This window comes from Sapajus apella, unplaced genomic scaffold, assembly GCF_009761245.1.
Source record: "Sapajus apella isolate SASKATOON/1434 unplaced genomic scaffold, GSC_monkey_1.0 scaffold59, whole genome shotgun sequence".
Lineage (NCBI taxonomy): Eukaryota > Metazoa > Chordata > Mammalia > Primates > Cebidae > Sapajus > Sapajus apella.
The window spans coordinates 5,387,810-5,402,625 of NW_022436999.1; the positions used below are offsets into that span (position 1 = coordinate 5,387,810).

General features: G+C 41.3%; 1 protein-coding gene across 2 annotated transcripts in view; it reads left to right on the forward strand.

Annotated features, from left to right (window-relative positions):
* Positions 1-12,021, forward strand: part of RDH11 (retinol dehydrogenase 11) — an 18,591-nt gene extending 6,570 nt beyond the window's left edge. Inside the window, exons 6-8 of one of the 2 annotated variants that reach the window (XR_004259082.1) lie at positions 3,943-4,132; positions 4,770-4,859; positions 11,484-11,556. Coding sequence is in view for 1 of the 2 variants with exons in the window: in XM_032245831.1 (XP_032101722.1) it covers positions 3,943-4,132; positions 11,484-11,586 (293 nt within the window). In the remaining variant the exon portion in view is untranslated. Of the gene's footprint in view, positions 1-3,942; positions 4,133-4,769; positions 4,860-11,483 lie in introns of both variants that reach the window. The other variant, XM_032245831.1, reaches the window with a different exon arrangement.
* The last annotated feature ends 2,795 nt before the right edge of the window (positions 12,022-14,816 follow it).

Here is a 14,816-nt window from a genome sequence, read left to right on the forward strand (position 1 = left end):
AAAAATACAGAAAATTAGCTGGGCATGGTGGCGCGTGCCTGTAATCCCAGCTACTCAGGAGGCTGAGGCAGGAGAATTGCCTGAACCCAGGAGACGGAGGTTGCAGTGAGCCGAGATCGCGCCATTGCACTCCAGCCTGGGTAACAAGAGCGAAATTCCATCTCAAAAAAAAAAAAAAAAGTATCCAAAGAGTTGAACAGGGAGCTAGGGTGGCCTGGAGGTGGAAAGATGGGGCCAGTGGTAAGAATTGTATAAAAGTGGACTAACATGTGAATGAGGTAACTGATAGTTGTGAGGATTCAGTGGGAAATCATTAGGGTGCAGTAAAAGAACCCTGGTATGACAGAAGATTCATTCATTTAACCATTCAGCAGACATGTATTCAGTGCCCATGCTGTTCCATGCACTGGTTTAGGGGATTGGGGATGAGTTGGTGAACAAGATAGGTATAGTCTCTTCCTTGGTTTGATTTATATCTAATGGGGGAGAAAGACAATTAGCAGTCTTTATACAAATTGTTACATGTAAAATCAGTCTAGTAATGCATGAATAATTCTCATTGTAAAAAGTTCAAATAAGGCCAGGCACAGTGGCTCACACCTTTAATCCCAGGCACTTTAGGAGGCCAAAACGAGAGGATTACTTGAGGCTAGGAGTTTAAGATCAGCCTGGACAAAATAGTGAGACCTCATCTCTACCAAAAAAAAAGTTGAAAGCATATAGTTGGAAATATATAGAATGGAAGTATATAGAAAGCACATAGTTGGAAGTATATAGAAAAGTTGGAAGTATATAGAATTAAAGGTGAAAAGCTCCCTTCATTTATTTATTCCCCTCTTCCCCTGCTCTTCTCCCTTCACATGACCATTATCAACAGCTTGTGTGCCCCTTTACAATAATTTTCCTATGTATTTGTATATGTATGTATTGTGCACAAGTAACTGAAACTTTAACACAGTATCTTGGAGATTTCCATTTAGTACATATGGATTTACCCCATTCATTGTATTGGCTGTGTTGTATTTCATAGTATATATGTGCCTTAGTGTATTTATCCATTTCCTTAACAACATCTGGATTGTTTCCTTTTTATTGTGGCTGTTTAATTATAATTGTGATAAATGTTATAAAGGAGAAGTACCAGGACTTACAATGGATTTTAGTGGGGGAACCTAATTAAGGGAGGACCTTATTCAGTCTGAGGGTTCAGGGAAGACTTTTCTGAAGAAGTGAGCTGCATGCTGAGCCCCAAAGGAAGGATGATTATAAATTAAATGGATTAGAGGCACTAATAGAATGTGGAGGCTGAGGCCAGGCTCAGTGGCTCACGCCTGTAGTCCCAGCACTTTGGGAGGCCGAGGCAGGTGGATCACCTGCGGTCAGGAGTTTGAGACCAGCCTGGCCAACTTGGTGAAACCCCGCCTCTACTAAAAAGACAAAAATTAGCCAGGTGTGGTGGCGAGCAACCTGTAATCCTAGCTACTGGAGAGGCTGAGGCAGGAGAATTGCTTGTACCTGGAAGGCAAAATTTGCAGTGAGATGAGATTGCACCATTGCACTCCAGCCTGGGTGACAAGAGCGAAACTCTTTCAGAAAAAAGAAGAATGTGGAGGCTGAGAAACATTCCAGGCAATAGGAAGAGAATGTACAAAGGTCCAGGCTCAGTTTGAGAAACAATGAAGGTTACCATGGGTAGGTTGTAGAAAGCAAAAGTAATAAAGATCTGAGCTGAGACCGGTGAGGTAGGTAGAGGCCAGATCCTTAGAGGCCACAGTAAGGATTTTAGTTTTTATTCTAAGAGCAATGGGAAACCTTTAAAATTAAAGCCTTTCAACATGGGGGTAAGAGAGGTTGCAGCAGTTGATTTCATCAGCAGAGGCAAGAAATCAGGGTAGTTTGGACTAGGTGGTAGAGATGGAGGGTAGTAGACACTCCTGAAAGGTATTTAAGGTAGAAAAACCACAGAGCTTGTTGACTGGAGATGCATGCTTTAAGTGGGCATTCATCAAGAACGCTTTTGCCTGACTGGGCATGTCGGGAACACTGCAAGAACCGGGTTTGGCTTTAAAAGTAGAAATCAATTTGGGACGTCTGAGTCCGTGTTACTATGGGTAGAGTAGGCACTTGGGAATAATACATACTCACAGTGCTGTCTGTAGTTGTCAGTCCACAAAGACCTGAAAAATTCTGTTTCTTCATAAGCTTTACACCAAAACTCATTTGGCAGCAAAACATCTCCTGTCCTAGGGAGATTAGATAATAGGCAGTATATGTATGCATTTCATATTACTCTACAATCAGGAAAAAATTGAAGTATGTCTGGCCCCTGCGTTTTTAATAAAGGATTGGGGGCCTGAAATTCCATGTGGAAAAGTGTCATTTAGTGGTTACTATGCATCAGGCACTCATTTTTTGTTTTGTTTTGTTTGTTTTTTGAGATTGAGTCTCGCTCTGTCACCTAGGCTGGAGGGGAGTGGCATGATATCGGCTCACTCCAACCTCTGCTTCCTGGGTTGAAGTGATTCTCCTACCTCAGCTTCCCGAATAGCTGAGATTACAGGCACATGCTGCCACGCCTGGCTAATTTTTTATATTCTAGTAGAGACGGGGTTTCACCATGTTGCCTATGCTGGTCTAGAACTCCTGAGCTCGAGCAATTCCCCTGTCTTGGCCTCCCAAAGTGCTAGGATTACAGGGTAAGCCACCACACCTGGCCGCATCAGGCACTCTTCTAAGATCTTTAACATATATGAACTCATTTAATCCTCAGAACAACCCTGTGAGGTGTAGGTATTATGATTATTCCCACTTTAGGGATGAAGAAATGAGTCACAAAAGGGAACTTGCCCAAGGTTACACAGCTAATGAGTGCAGCCAGGATTTGAAACTGGGCAGCCTGTCTACAAAGTCCATGCCCATAACCACCACATTGTGTTGACACCCAGTGTGTCTGCTGTTCAGAGGAGCAATTTGGGCTGTGGACAAAATGTGAGCACTGTAGAATTATGGAGAGGGAGTCCGGTGAGCCATGAGAACTCCAACATTTACTGTTTGCATAGATGATGATGAACTGGTCCAGAAAACGGAGACAGAGCAGCCAGAAAGGTTAGGAAAACCAGAAGCGGTGTAGGCCCATGGAAGCCAGTGAAAAAGAAGACTTTAAGAAGCAGATGGGTGCCTGTAATCCCAGCACTTTGGGAGGCCAAGGTGGGCAGATCATTTGAGGTCAGGAGTTCGAGACCAGCCTGGCCTACATGATGAAACTCTGTCTCTGCTAAAAATACAAAAATTAGTCGGGCATAGTGGCATACACCTGTAGTCCCAGCTACTTGGGAGGCTGAGGCAGGAAAATTGCTTGAACCTGGGAGGTAGAGGTTACAGTGAGCCAAGATCTTAGCACTGCACTCCAGCCTGGGCAACAGAGCGAGACTCTGGCTCAAAAAATAAAAAAAAGATGTGTTCACTACAGATCTAACTCTGGAGAAAGAAAGAGAGAGGGAGAGAAGGAAGGAAGGGAAGTGAGGGAGGGAGGGAGATGCATTGGGTGTGGTGGCTCATGCCTGCAAGGTGGGAAGATTGCTTGAGGCCAGGAGTTCAAGACCAGCCTGGTCAACATAGGGAGACCCCATTTCTAAAAAAGAAAAAAAGAAGGGGTGGTCAACAATGTTAAGTGCTGCTGAGAGGATGAGTCTTAGCTCTGCTGATTCCTGACAGGGAAGTTTCCAGTCGCAAATACACAGAGGTCCTTAGCACTGCCTACTCTAGAGCCTTCTTAGATCTGTGAGATGTAAGTATAAATTACTGTAAGCAGTACTTCTGATGTCACCATGGGCAAAGAGTCTATGTGTGAAGGTTACATGTTTGTTTACATCCTTTGCTGTTTTGGGCCATTCTGCAAAATCAAGGCTTATCTTCCCCTCTCTTCGTGCCACCCCCAACCAGGCTCTGGCGTTACGACATATTCTGTACACCCTGGCACAGTCCAAACTGAACTGATTCGGCACTCATCCTTCATGAATTGGATGTGGTGGCTTTTCTCCTTTTTCATCAAGACTCCTCAGCAGGGAGCCCAGACCAGCCTGTACTGTGCCTTAACAGAAGGTCTTGAGATTCTAAATGGAAGTCATTTCAGGTATGAATGTTATCTCTTTTTGAAGATGAGATTTTATTGCTCAAAGGAGATATTATTTGGATTTGTCTGGTATACCCTTTTTAAAAAGCGCATTGTCTAATATAGCTTTTGTCTTTTAACTCTAGAGTTTTTACCTTTTAATAGGGGAATTTGACTCATTTTTTTGTGATAACTGCTACCATTTTATTTTACTTATGCTTTTATATTGATAATTATGTATTCTGTTTGTTTTCTTCCTATCTTTGTTATATCAGTCCAGTTTTGTTTTTTGGATTCCTAGTTCTATTGTTTTACAATTAAAAGAATTTGAGGCGGGTTGCGGTGGCTCACACCTGTAATCCCAGCGCTTTGGGAGGCCGAGGTGGGCGTATCACCTGAGGTCAGGATTTCGAGACCAGCCTGACCAACGTGGAGAAACCCTGTCTCTACTAAAAATACAAAATTAGCCCGGTGTGGTGGCACATACCTGTAGTCCCAGCAACTTGGTAGGCTGAGGTAGGAGAATCACTTGAACCCGGGAGGCGGAGGTTGCAGTGAGCTGAGATGGTACCATTGCACTCCAGACTGGGCAACAAGAGTGAAACTCCGCCTCAAAAAAAAAAAAGAATTTGAATGTGTATTTCTCTATTGTCTTCAGGATTGAAATACTACCTATGGACTCCCTTCTTGAATAAGCGAAGACTTTTTAAATGATGTAAATGTAGAGAACTTTGAACATAACACAGGGGTAGGTAAAATCGTGCACTGAACCTGCATATAACAGAGCCTCAGCTACCATTAACTCATGGCCGGTTCTGCCCTATCCCCATTCTCTATGCTTTTCTGTATTTTTTTTCTTCCATATTATTTCAGGCATCACGTAAGATCAAAATTTTAACATTTTTACCTCTACTTCAGGTTATTGTTAAAATTTAGGAAAGAAGCTGAAAATAGCATTAAGATTGGAAAGAAAGGGAGACAGATTATGAAAGGCCTATAATGCCAGCCTTGTGGAGGAGCCCCACAAGTTGTTTCAGTAGAAAGACATAATCTGGTCTGTGCTTTAGAAACTTTGTTTCTAGTGAGAGTGAGAGTTCCCAAAAGTTGGAATGAAAGGAATGGTAATGCAAAAGAGGCCCTGAAGCAGCAGAATTTTTATCACTGGATGGTTAATTAAATGAGGGGATGGTAGAAGGATTTGCTAACCTGAATTTCAACCCTGACTGAGGTTGATGATGACATTAACTAAGACAGCAGACACGGAAAAGTAGTGTGGAACTTAGGATGCTTGGATTCCAAAGCAGTGGAAATGGACTTTGGCTAGCTTAAGCAAGAAGGAAGTTTATTAAAATGTTAGTAGGGAGAGGAGGGACCCCTAGGTTGAAAGGGAAGTCTGAAGAGACAGGCTAAGAACAGAGTGGCAGTCAGCTAGCTGGGGCACTGCTACCAGGGTGAGTGAACGCCAGCTATCTTTAGTCTTTAGGTTTTGTTGCTTACCATCCACTCTCTGGGGAAGAAGCATTGGACATCCACTCTCTGGGGAGGAAGAATGAAGAAGCATTCTTCTTTCTCCCATCCCTTCATTTTCACTCTTTGATTAGAGGAAGACGGCCACTTTATTAATGTTCTCTTCAAACTATATTGAGGGGAAAAGGCAATTCTGCAGAAGGAAATCAGGTTGCTGTGGCCAAAAGAAAGTAGAATGTTCAGCCAAAGAGTAACAGTTGTTCACTGTGTAATAAACCTGGCTCTGTACATGTTGAGTATTGTCTATAAGGCATGCAAGTAGAATGTATAGCAGATAGTTGGAAATGTGGTTCTGAAGTATAAGAAGATAGATTTGTGTAGCACACTGGATTGATTTCCCAAGAGTGACTAGATTCTTCTTCCCTGGAGATTTTAAGAAAACAACAACAACAAAAACCCTTTATCTTGGTTTTGACTGAGTGATTTAAAGAAAGTCAGCTATAAATCCATAACTTACTATTGAATTGACTTTTGAAGAGCCTTTCTTGTGCTGTGGATTCTTAATTCATTTTGAAGATCCAATAGCAGCCATGTGGACCACCATCAAGAAATGAATATACAAGTCTGTTTTGATTGAAGCCTTAAGATTTTTGCACTGGCTCTTCTTTCTGCCTGCAACCACTAATCTGCTTTATGTCTCTAAGAATTTGCCAATATTGGACATTTCCTACAAATGAAATCATATGATATATGGCCTTTTGTGACTGACTTCTTTTACTTAACCTAATGTTATCAAGGTTCATCCATGCCAAAGCATGTGTCAGTACTTAATTTCTTTTGATTGCTGCATAACATTTCATTGCATAGATTTGCCACATCTTATTTATTCATTTATCAGGTGATGGGCATTTGGGTTTGCACTTTTTAGTATTTGAATAATACTGTTGTGACCATTTGTGTAGAAATTTTTGTGTGGACATTTCTCTTGGGTACATAGAAGTAGAATTTCTGGGTTATATGGTAACTGTGTTTAACTGCTGAGGAACTGCCAAATTTTTCCAAAGTGACTGCACCATTTTACATTCCCACCAGCAGTGTATGAGTGTTCTAATTACTTCACGTCCTTAACAGCACTTGTTATTGTCTCTCCTTTTGAGTTTAGCTATCCTAATGAGTATGAAGGAATATCTTGTTTTTATTTTCATTTTCCTACTAATGATGTTGAACATTTTTTCATGTGCTTTTTTGTTCACTTGTATCTTTGTTGGGGAAATGTCTATCAAGTCCTTTGCCCATTTTTAAGTTGGATAATTGTCTTTTTATTGTTAAGTTGCAAGAGTTCTTAATAGTCTGCATACAAGTTCCTTGTCAGATACATAATTTGCAAATATTCTCTCATTCTGTGGGTTGTCTTTTAACTTTCTTAATGGTGTCTTTTGAAATATGAAAGTCTTAAATTTTGATGAAGTCCAGTTTATCTGTTTTTTGTCACTTGTGCACTTGTATCTAAGAAATCATTGCCTTACCCAAGGTCACAAAGATGTACTACTGTCTTTAGTAAAGACGGTTTTCTGTTACTGTAACAGAATACCACAGACTGGGTAAGTTACAAAGAAATTTACTTAGCTCATGGTTCTGGAGGCTGAGGAGTCTAAGAACATGGTGCTTGGCATCTGGTTGGGGCCTTCTTGCTGTGTCATAACATGGCAGAGGGCATCACATGGTGAGAGGGCAAGCAAGAACAAGCCCACTTTCACGATAGTGACAATCTATATATGAGGGCAGAGCCTTTATTAATCAATTAATCTGTTCACAAGGGCAGAGGGATTAAGTTTCCAACATGTGGTTTTTTAAGGGATACATTCAAACCATAGCAACTACTATGTTTTCTTCTAATAGTTTTATAGTTCTAGCATTATATAGGTCTGTAATCTATTTTGAACTTTTTTTTTTTTTTTTTTTTTTGAGACAAAGTCTTGCTCTGTTGCCTAGGCAAGAGTACAGTGGCATGATCTCAGCTCACTGCAACCTCTGCCTCTTGGGTTGAAGAAATTCTTCTGTCTTAGCCTCCTGAGTAGCTGAACTACAGGCATACACCACCACGCCCAGCTAAATTTTATATTTTTAGTAGAGATGGGGTTTTGCCATGTTGGTCAGGCTGATCTCCAACTCCTGACCTCAGGTGATCCACCCACCTCAGCCTCCCAAAGTGCTGGGATTATAGGTGTGAGCCACCGTGCCCAGGCTTGAACTAATTTTTGTATATGATATGAGGTAGGGGTCTACCTTCATTCTTCTGCATGTGAATATCGAGTTTCCTTAGCACCATTCGTTGAAAAGACAGTTTTTCCCCATTGAATTGTCTTGGTAGCTGTATTAGTCTGCTCAGGCTGCCATAACAGAATCCCACAGATTGGGTGGCTTATACAACATAAACTTATTTTCCCACATTTCTGGAGACTGAAAGTCGAAGATCAAGGTGCTGGACTGGTTGGTCTCTGGTGAGGGCTGCCTTCCTGACTTCCAATGGATGCCTTCTCTCTGAGCCTTCACATGGCCTTTCCTTTATGTACACACACTCCTGGTAACTTCCTCTTTTTATAAGGACACCAATCCTGTTGGATTAGGGCCCTACCCTGATGACTTCCTTTAACTGTAATTACCTCCTTAAATGCCCTGTCTCTAAATACAGTCGCATTGGGAGTTAGGGCTTCAACATATTAATTTTGGGGGAACACAATTCAATGTATAACAGTAAGCTTGTCAAAAATCAATTGACCATAAATATAAGCGTTTATGTTTGCACTTTTAATTCTGTTCCATTCATTTGAATATCTATCCTTATGTCAGTATCACACTATCTTGATTACTATAACATTGTGGTCAGTTTTGAAATTAGTTTATCTTTTACCTGTATTAATTGTTAGCAAAAGCCCACTGGAAATATCAATACTGTGACCATGCTGATGCCATAGGCACACTTAAATAGCTCTTACTTGGATGGGTGTGGTGGCTCGTACTTATAATCTCAACACTTCGGGAGGCTGAGGTGGGCAGATCGCTTGAGCCCAGGAGTTCAAGACCAACCTAGGAAACATAATGAGACCTTATCCCTATAAAAAATGTAAAAATTAGCCGGGTGTGGTGGCATGTGCCTATGGTCCTTGGGAGACTGAAGTAGGAGGGTCACCTGAGCCTGGGGAAGTTGAAGTTGTAGTGAGCTGCGATCGTGCTACTGCACTGCAGCCTGGGCAACAGTGAGACCCTATCTAAAAACAAAACAACAACCTCCTATAATCCCAGCACTTTGGGAGGCTGAGATGGGTGGATCATGAGGTCAGGGGTTCGAGACCAGCTTGACCAACATGGTGAAACCCTGTCTCTACTAAAAATACTAAAATTAGCTGGGCATGGTGGTACACAGCCTTAATCCTAGCTACTCAGGAGGCTGAGGCAGGAGAATTGCCTGAACCTGGGAGGTGGAGGTTGCAGTGAGCCAAGATCGTGCCTCTGCACTCTAGCCTGGGTGACAGTGAGACTTTGTCTCAAAAAAAAAACCAAAAAAAACCAAAAAAACCAGCAACAACCAAAAAGCTCTTGCTGTAATATTTGAAAACTTTTTATAGCCTACTAGGAAACTTCATGTCAGTTGTGTTCTTTGCTCTTCACTGTAACCTTATGAAGAGTATAAGGCACAGTGCAGTGGAGGATGCAGAGGCTTACGAAGGCCAGGTCATTTCCAGAGAGTGATGCAGAGCCTTGTGGTTCTCACCGATGGTCTCTTCATTAAGAAATGGCAAGCTGTACCGGTCATACTGGTGAGTCTTTTTAAACAGAAGTACTGATAAGACTTGTTTTGTAAATGTGAAGATATTTTGAAATGTTATTTCTCAAACTTTAGTGTGTTCAAGAATCATCTAGAGAGCTAGTTGAAAACAGATTCCTGGACCACGACTCTAGAGATTCTGCTTCAGTATGTCTGGAGTAGGGCTGGAGAATTTCTAACAAGCTCCCAGTTGATGCTCCTGCTGCTGGTTTGTGGTGCACACTTTGAATCCCACTGTCTTACTGGACATGGTGTTGAAAGTTTGCATAATATACTTCTCAACTCTTTTACCTTCAGAATTTGCTTAGAATACTGAGGAAGCAATTTTCTTGAAAGAGTATACTTTTAAAAATTGCTTTCTCACATGACTTTAAAGATTGCAATCCATTCACTCAATCATTTTTTGTTTTTGTTTTTGTTTCTGTTTTAGAATAAGTCTTGCTCTGTCCCCCAGGTTAGAGTGCAGTGGCATGATCTCGGCTCACTGCAACCTTCGCCTCCTGGGTTTAAGGGATTCTCCTCCCTCAGCCTCCTGAGTAGGTGGGATTACAGGCTCATGCCACCATGCCTGGCTAATTTTTGTATTTTTAGTAGAGATGGGGTTTCAACCAGCCTCAATCATTTTTTTTTTCAACTTTGATTGAAGGCTTACCAGATGTGTACCTCACCTGGCCTCAATCATTTTTTTTTCAACTTTGATCAAATGCTTACCAGATGTGTACCAGATCCAGAGAATATAAAAATGAATAAGAATTGTCCTTAAAATTTTTTTTTGCATTAGAATTATAAAACTTGGAATTAGGGCTGGATGCAGTGGCTCATGCCTATAATCCCAGTGCTTTGGGAAGCTGAGGCAGGTGGATCACTTCAGGTCAGGAGTTCGAGACCAGCCTGGCCAACATGTTAAAATGCTATCTCTACTAAAAATAGAACAATTAGCCTGGCATGGTGATAGGCGCCTATAATCCCAGCTACTCCAGAGGCTGAGACAGGAGAATTGCCTGAACCTGGGAGGCAGAGGATGCAGTGAGCTGAGATTGGGCCATTGCACTCCAGCCTGGGTGACAGAGTAAGATTCCATCTCCAAAAACAAACAAACAAACTTGGATTTACAGTGAAGAGAGGGTATATGAAACACTTTGCTATAATTTCAATATGTCTTTCAAGGTTCATATGTTGGAAACTTAAGCCTCAATATAGCAGGGTAGAGAGGTGGGACCTTTAGGAAGTAAATTAGGTCACAAGGGCAGCCCTCATGAATGGATTAATGCCATTGTCTCTGGAATGGGTTCATTATCCTGGGAGTGGATTCCTTATTAAAGGATGACTTGGGTCCCCTTCCCTCTCTTGCCCATGTGATGCCTTCCATCTTGTTATGACACAGCAAGAAGGCCTTCATCAGATGTCAGCCCTTTGATCTTGGACTTCTCAGCTTCCGTAATCATAAGCCAGTTTCTGTCTGCTCATTGTCGTTATGCAGTCTGTCGTATTCTGTTACAGCAGCACAAAATGAACCAAGACACCTGGTACCCTTGGTTTTACCATTTCTTTTCTGCTGTCACCTTTTCCTTTTGTTGTTTTTGAAGCTGGCTTTACTTCTCATATGAGTTTACAAACTGTTATAACTTCAGGTAGTCCAGAAATAAGCATTTTTTTTTTTAACCACTCCAAGCATCTCTGACCAGTGTGAATAGCAGGATCTCAGCTATATGACATTATCCAAGGCCCTGTAGCATGGCCCTATGGACTTACTTGAAGAAGTTGGATATACATGGATGTCAGACAGGCACTGATATTAGACTTTAATTATATAAATAGGGAAAATAAAGACCAAATGTATACATTACATATCAAGCAGGGCATTCTGATCAGAATTGATCTAGTGAGGAGATCTAAAATGGCAATTATATTTTCTCTGGGTAAGGACTGGAGAATGAAGAGATAGGACAAACACTGGCCCTGTGAAGTGCTTGGAGGACATGTGATCCCTGGTTGTTTTTATGTCATATTCCTTATCTCAGGCAGATGGCAGACTTCATTCTTAACACTGTGCTTCATACCTCTCTCTTTACCTTCCAGTGACTGTCATGTGGCATGGGTCTCTGCCCAAGCTCGTAATGAGACAGTAGCAAGGCGGCTGTGGGACGTCAGTTGTGACCTGCTGGGTCTCCCAATGGACTAACAGCAGCAGTGGCAGTTGGACCCAAGAGAAGACTGCAGCAGATTACACAATACTTCTTGCCAAAATGATTCTCCTTCAAGGTTTCCAACCTTTAGCACAAAGAGAGCAAAACCTTCCAGGCTTTACTGCTTGGTGTCCAGTTAAAACCCAGTGTACTGCCAGATTCATCTAAATGTCTATCATATGCAGATTTACTTTGCTTCTGTTGCTGCCAGAGTTACTAGAGATGTCATAATAGAATAAGAAGACCCTCCTATGACCTGCACAGCTCATATTTTCCTTCTGAAAGCTACTGCTACCTAGGAGAATCTAAGCTGTAGCAGGGATGATTTATGCCAATTTGGACTAGCTTTTTTGTTCACAGTTCAGTTCCTCCCAACCAACTAGCCTTCATTTCATGAGGGCCACACTGCAGTCTCAGCTAAACTCCATGAATCACAGTGACTTGGCTCAAGAGCAGGACTTGGCCAGGCGTGGTGGATCACTGGAGGTCACTAGTTTGAGACTAGCCTGGCCCACGTGATGAAATCCTGCCTCTACTAAAATACAAAATTAGACAGGCATCGTGGTGCACACCTGTAATCCCAGGTACTTGGGAGGCTGAGGCAGGAGAATCACTCGAACCCAGAGGGTGGAGGTTACAGTGAGCTGAGATCCTGTCACTGCACTCTAGCCTGGGCGGCAGGGCTTGACCCTGACCTCTTTAACTGTCATGCACCAACTTCTGGATTCTCTCAGGAGATTCTTATCTGAGGCTGGATTATGGCATGGCCTTATTGCTGACAATCTAAAGCCACCACTGTTAAGATGTTGTCTTATGTCTAAACCACAGACAACCTTCCTTTTCTAAGAAGTTTGTGAGGTTTGGGGAATGGCAGAAATGTAGGGGAGGCAGAAATTATAATCAAGTTCAAACCGTCATTTTCCTGTTTCTCAGACCAGGAAGAAGGTAACAAGAGGAACACTATGAAAAGATAGGCCACTGGACTCCAGTTAGTGATCCCAGGCCCATGGAAGCCTCCTTTTTTGTGCCTTAGATTCTCTTAGAAAATCAGAAGAAAAGCTATTTGGTAATTGTCACTGTGTATATTTTGTGTGTCTTTCTGTGTATTTATGCCAAGGGAGTATTTTCACAAAGTTCAAAATGTACAATAATCAGAGATGAAGCAAACCAGCGCCATTCTTTATGCAAATAAAACTCCGCAAAGGGAAACTGATTCTGAATATGTTGGGAACCACCCAACGTGGGTACCAAGAGCACATGGGTAGCAGGGAAGTCAAAAAAAAGAAGGAGAATGCTGGGAGATAATGCATGAAATGAAGGGACTAAAGACTAGGAAAATAACAAAAGACAGTACTATACTAACATAGCTATGGAGGAATTGAGAGCCAGCACCCAAGACTGATGGGGTACTATCTGAACAAAAACCACTGTGGCAAAAAAGAAAATCCTAAAAACAAACAAAAAAACCCCACAGAAAAATTATCTTAGGGATTGATATTGGTAATTATGGTCAATTTAATAATCTTTTGGGGCATTTCCTTATATTGTCTTGATATTAAAAGGTCTATGTACCAAAATTCTGTATTTTATTTGGAGAATCTTTATCAAAAGTAACGCTGCCAAAGGCAGTCTGAGGAATTGGTAGTATTCCCATCACTTGTTTGGAGTGTGCTATTCTAAAAGAGTTTGTGATTTCCTGGCATGACAATTGTATTTTAACTTTGGTGGGAGAAAGAGTTATAGGACCACAGTCTTCACTTCTGATATTTGTAAATTAATCTTTTATTAAACTTGTTTTGACCATTAAGCTATATGTTTAGAAATGGTCATTTTATGGAAAAATTCTGATAATAGTACAGAATAAATGAATTAATGTTTTACTTAATTTATATTGAACTGTTAATGACAAATAAAAATTCTTTTTGATGATTTTTTGTTTTCATTTACCAGAATAACAACTAAGAATTAAAAGTTTAATTATAGTCAAAAGAAGAAAACACTGTTAATTATTATAGTTATGCAGTGATTTCTCATTCTAAAGAATAATTTATCCCAGAGTCTAGCTACAGTGCAATCTCAATCCACATACTCTTAATTTAGGTTGTATGATAATCTGATTATTCATTCACCATTTCCTACTTATATTTTTTACACTCTTCACAGACCACTTTTTTCACATTTCTTGATCATCTCAGGCAATTTTTCTTTTTAATTAGAGTCTTGCTTTGTTGCCCAGGCTAGTCTCAGATCCTACCACCTCAGACGCCCAAAGTGCTGGGGTACAGGCGTGGGTCGTGGTGCCCAGCCCCAGGCTATTAATCTTTTTTTTTTTTTTTTTTTTTTTGCACCTGCCCCTTATTTCTGTACAGTGACAAGTCCCAGGATTGTGTTGTGGGACTTATCCAGTACACTGACAGTAACCTCAAACTTGGTCATCTCTGTGCTCAGTGCATATTCAGAGCTCAACCAAAGTGTGTTGAATCAGTAGCCAATGAACTTGATCTAATAAAAATGAGAGCCCAGGAGATATAAATTAAGCAAAGTATTTTCCCCTGAGCATTCATGTATCTTTCAATATTTGTAGGCAGTTTAATATTCAGCTCCCAAGCAAGCATTTGAGAATGGACACGAGCAAACTGAAATCGGTGAAAATAGGAATTTAATTTTTTTGAGATAGGGTCTTGCTCTATTGCCCAGGCTGGTGTGCAGTGGCCTGATCTCACCTCACCGCAACCTCTGTATCCAGGGTTCAGGCGATTCTTCTGCATCAGTGTCCCGAGTCACTGGGATTACAGGTGCTTGCCACCATGCTCGGCTAATTTTTATATTAGCAGAGATGGGTTTCACCATGTTGGCCAGGCTGGTCTCAAACTCCTGACCTCAAATGATTCGCCCACCTTGGCCTCCCAAAGTGCTGGGATTATAGGCGCGAGCCACCACGCCTGACCTTAAGATAGGAATTTATACCCAGAGAGTGCAGGAAAGGACCTTGTACAGCTAGTGCTCGACTTACGACCACGATTGGTTCCGACAGACCGGTCGTAATACGATTTGGTAGTAAGTTGAGTAGGCTATATGTACAGTACTGTGAAATGATGTTATAAAAATCTTTATATTTTATCATAATTTTTTTCATTATTGTTATATATCATAATTTTCTTTGTTCATTTTATGCCATTTGTATCATCTCTACACCATTTTGTTTCTTATTTTCACATTCGTCAGG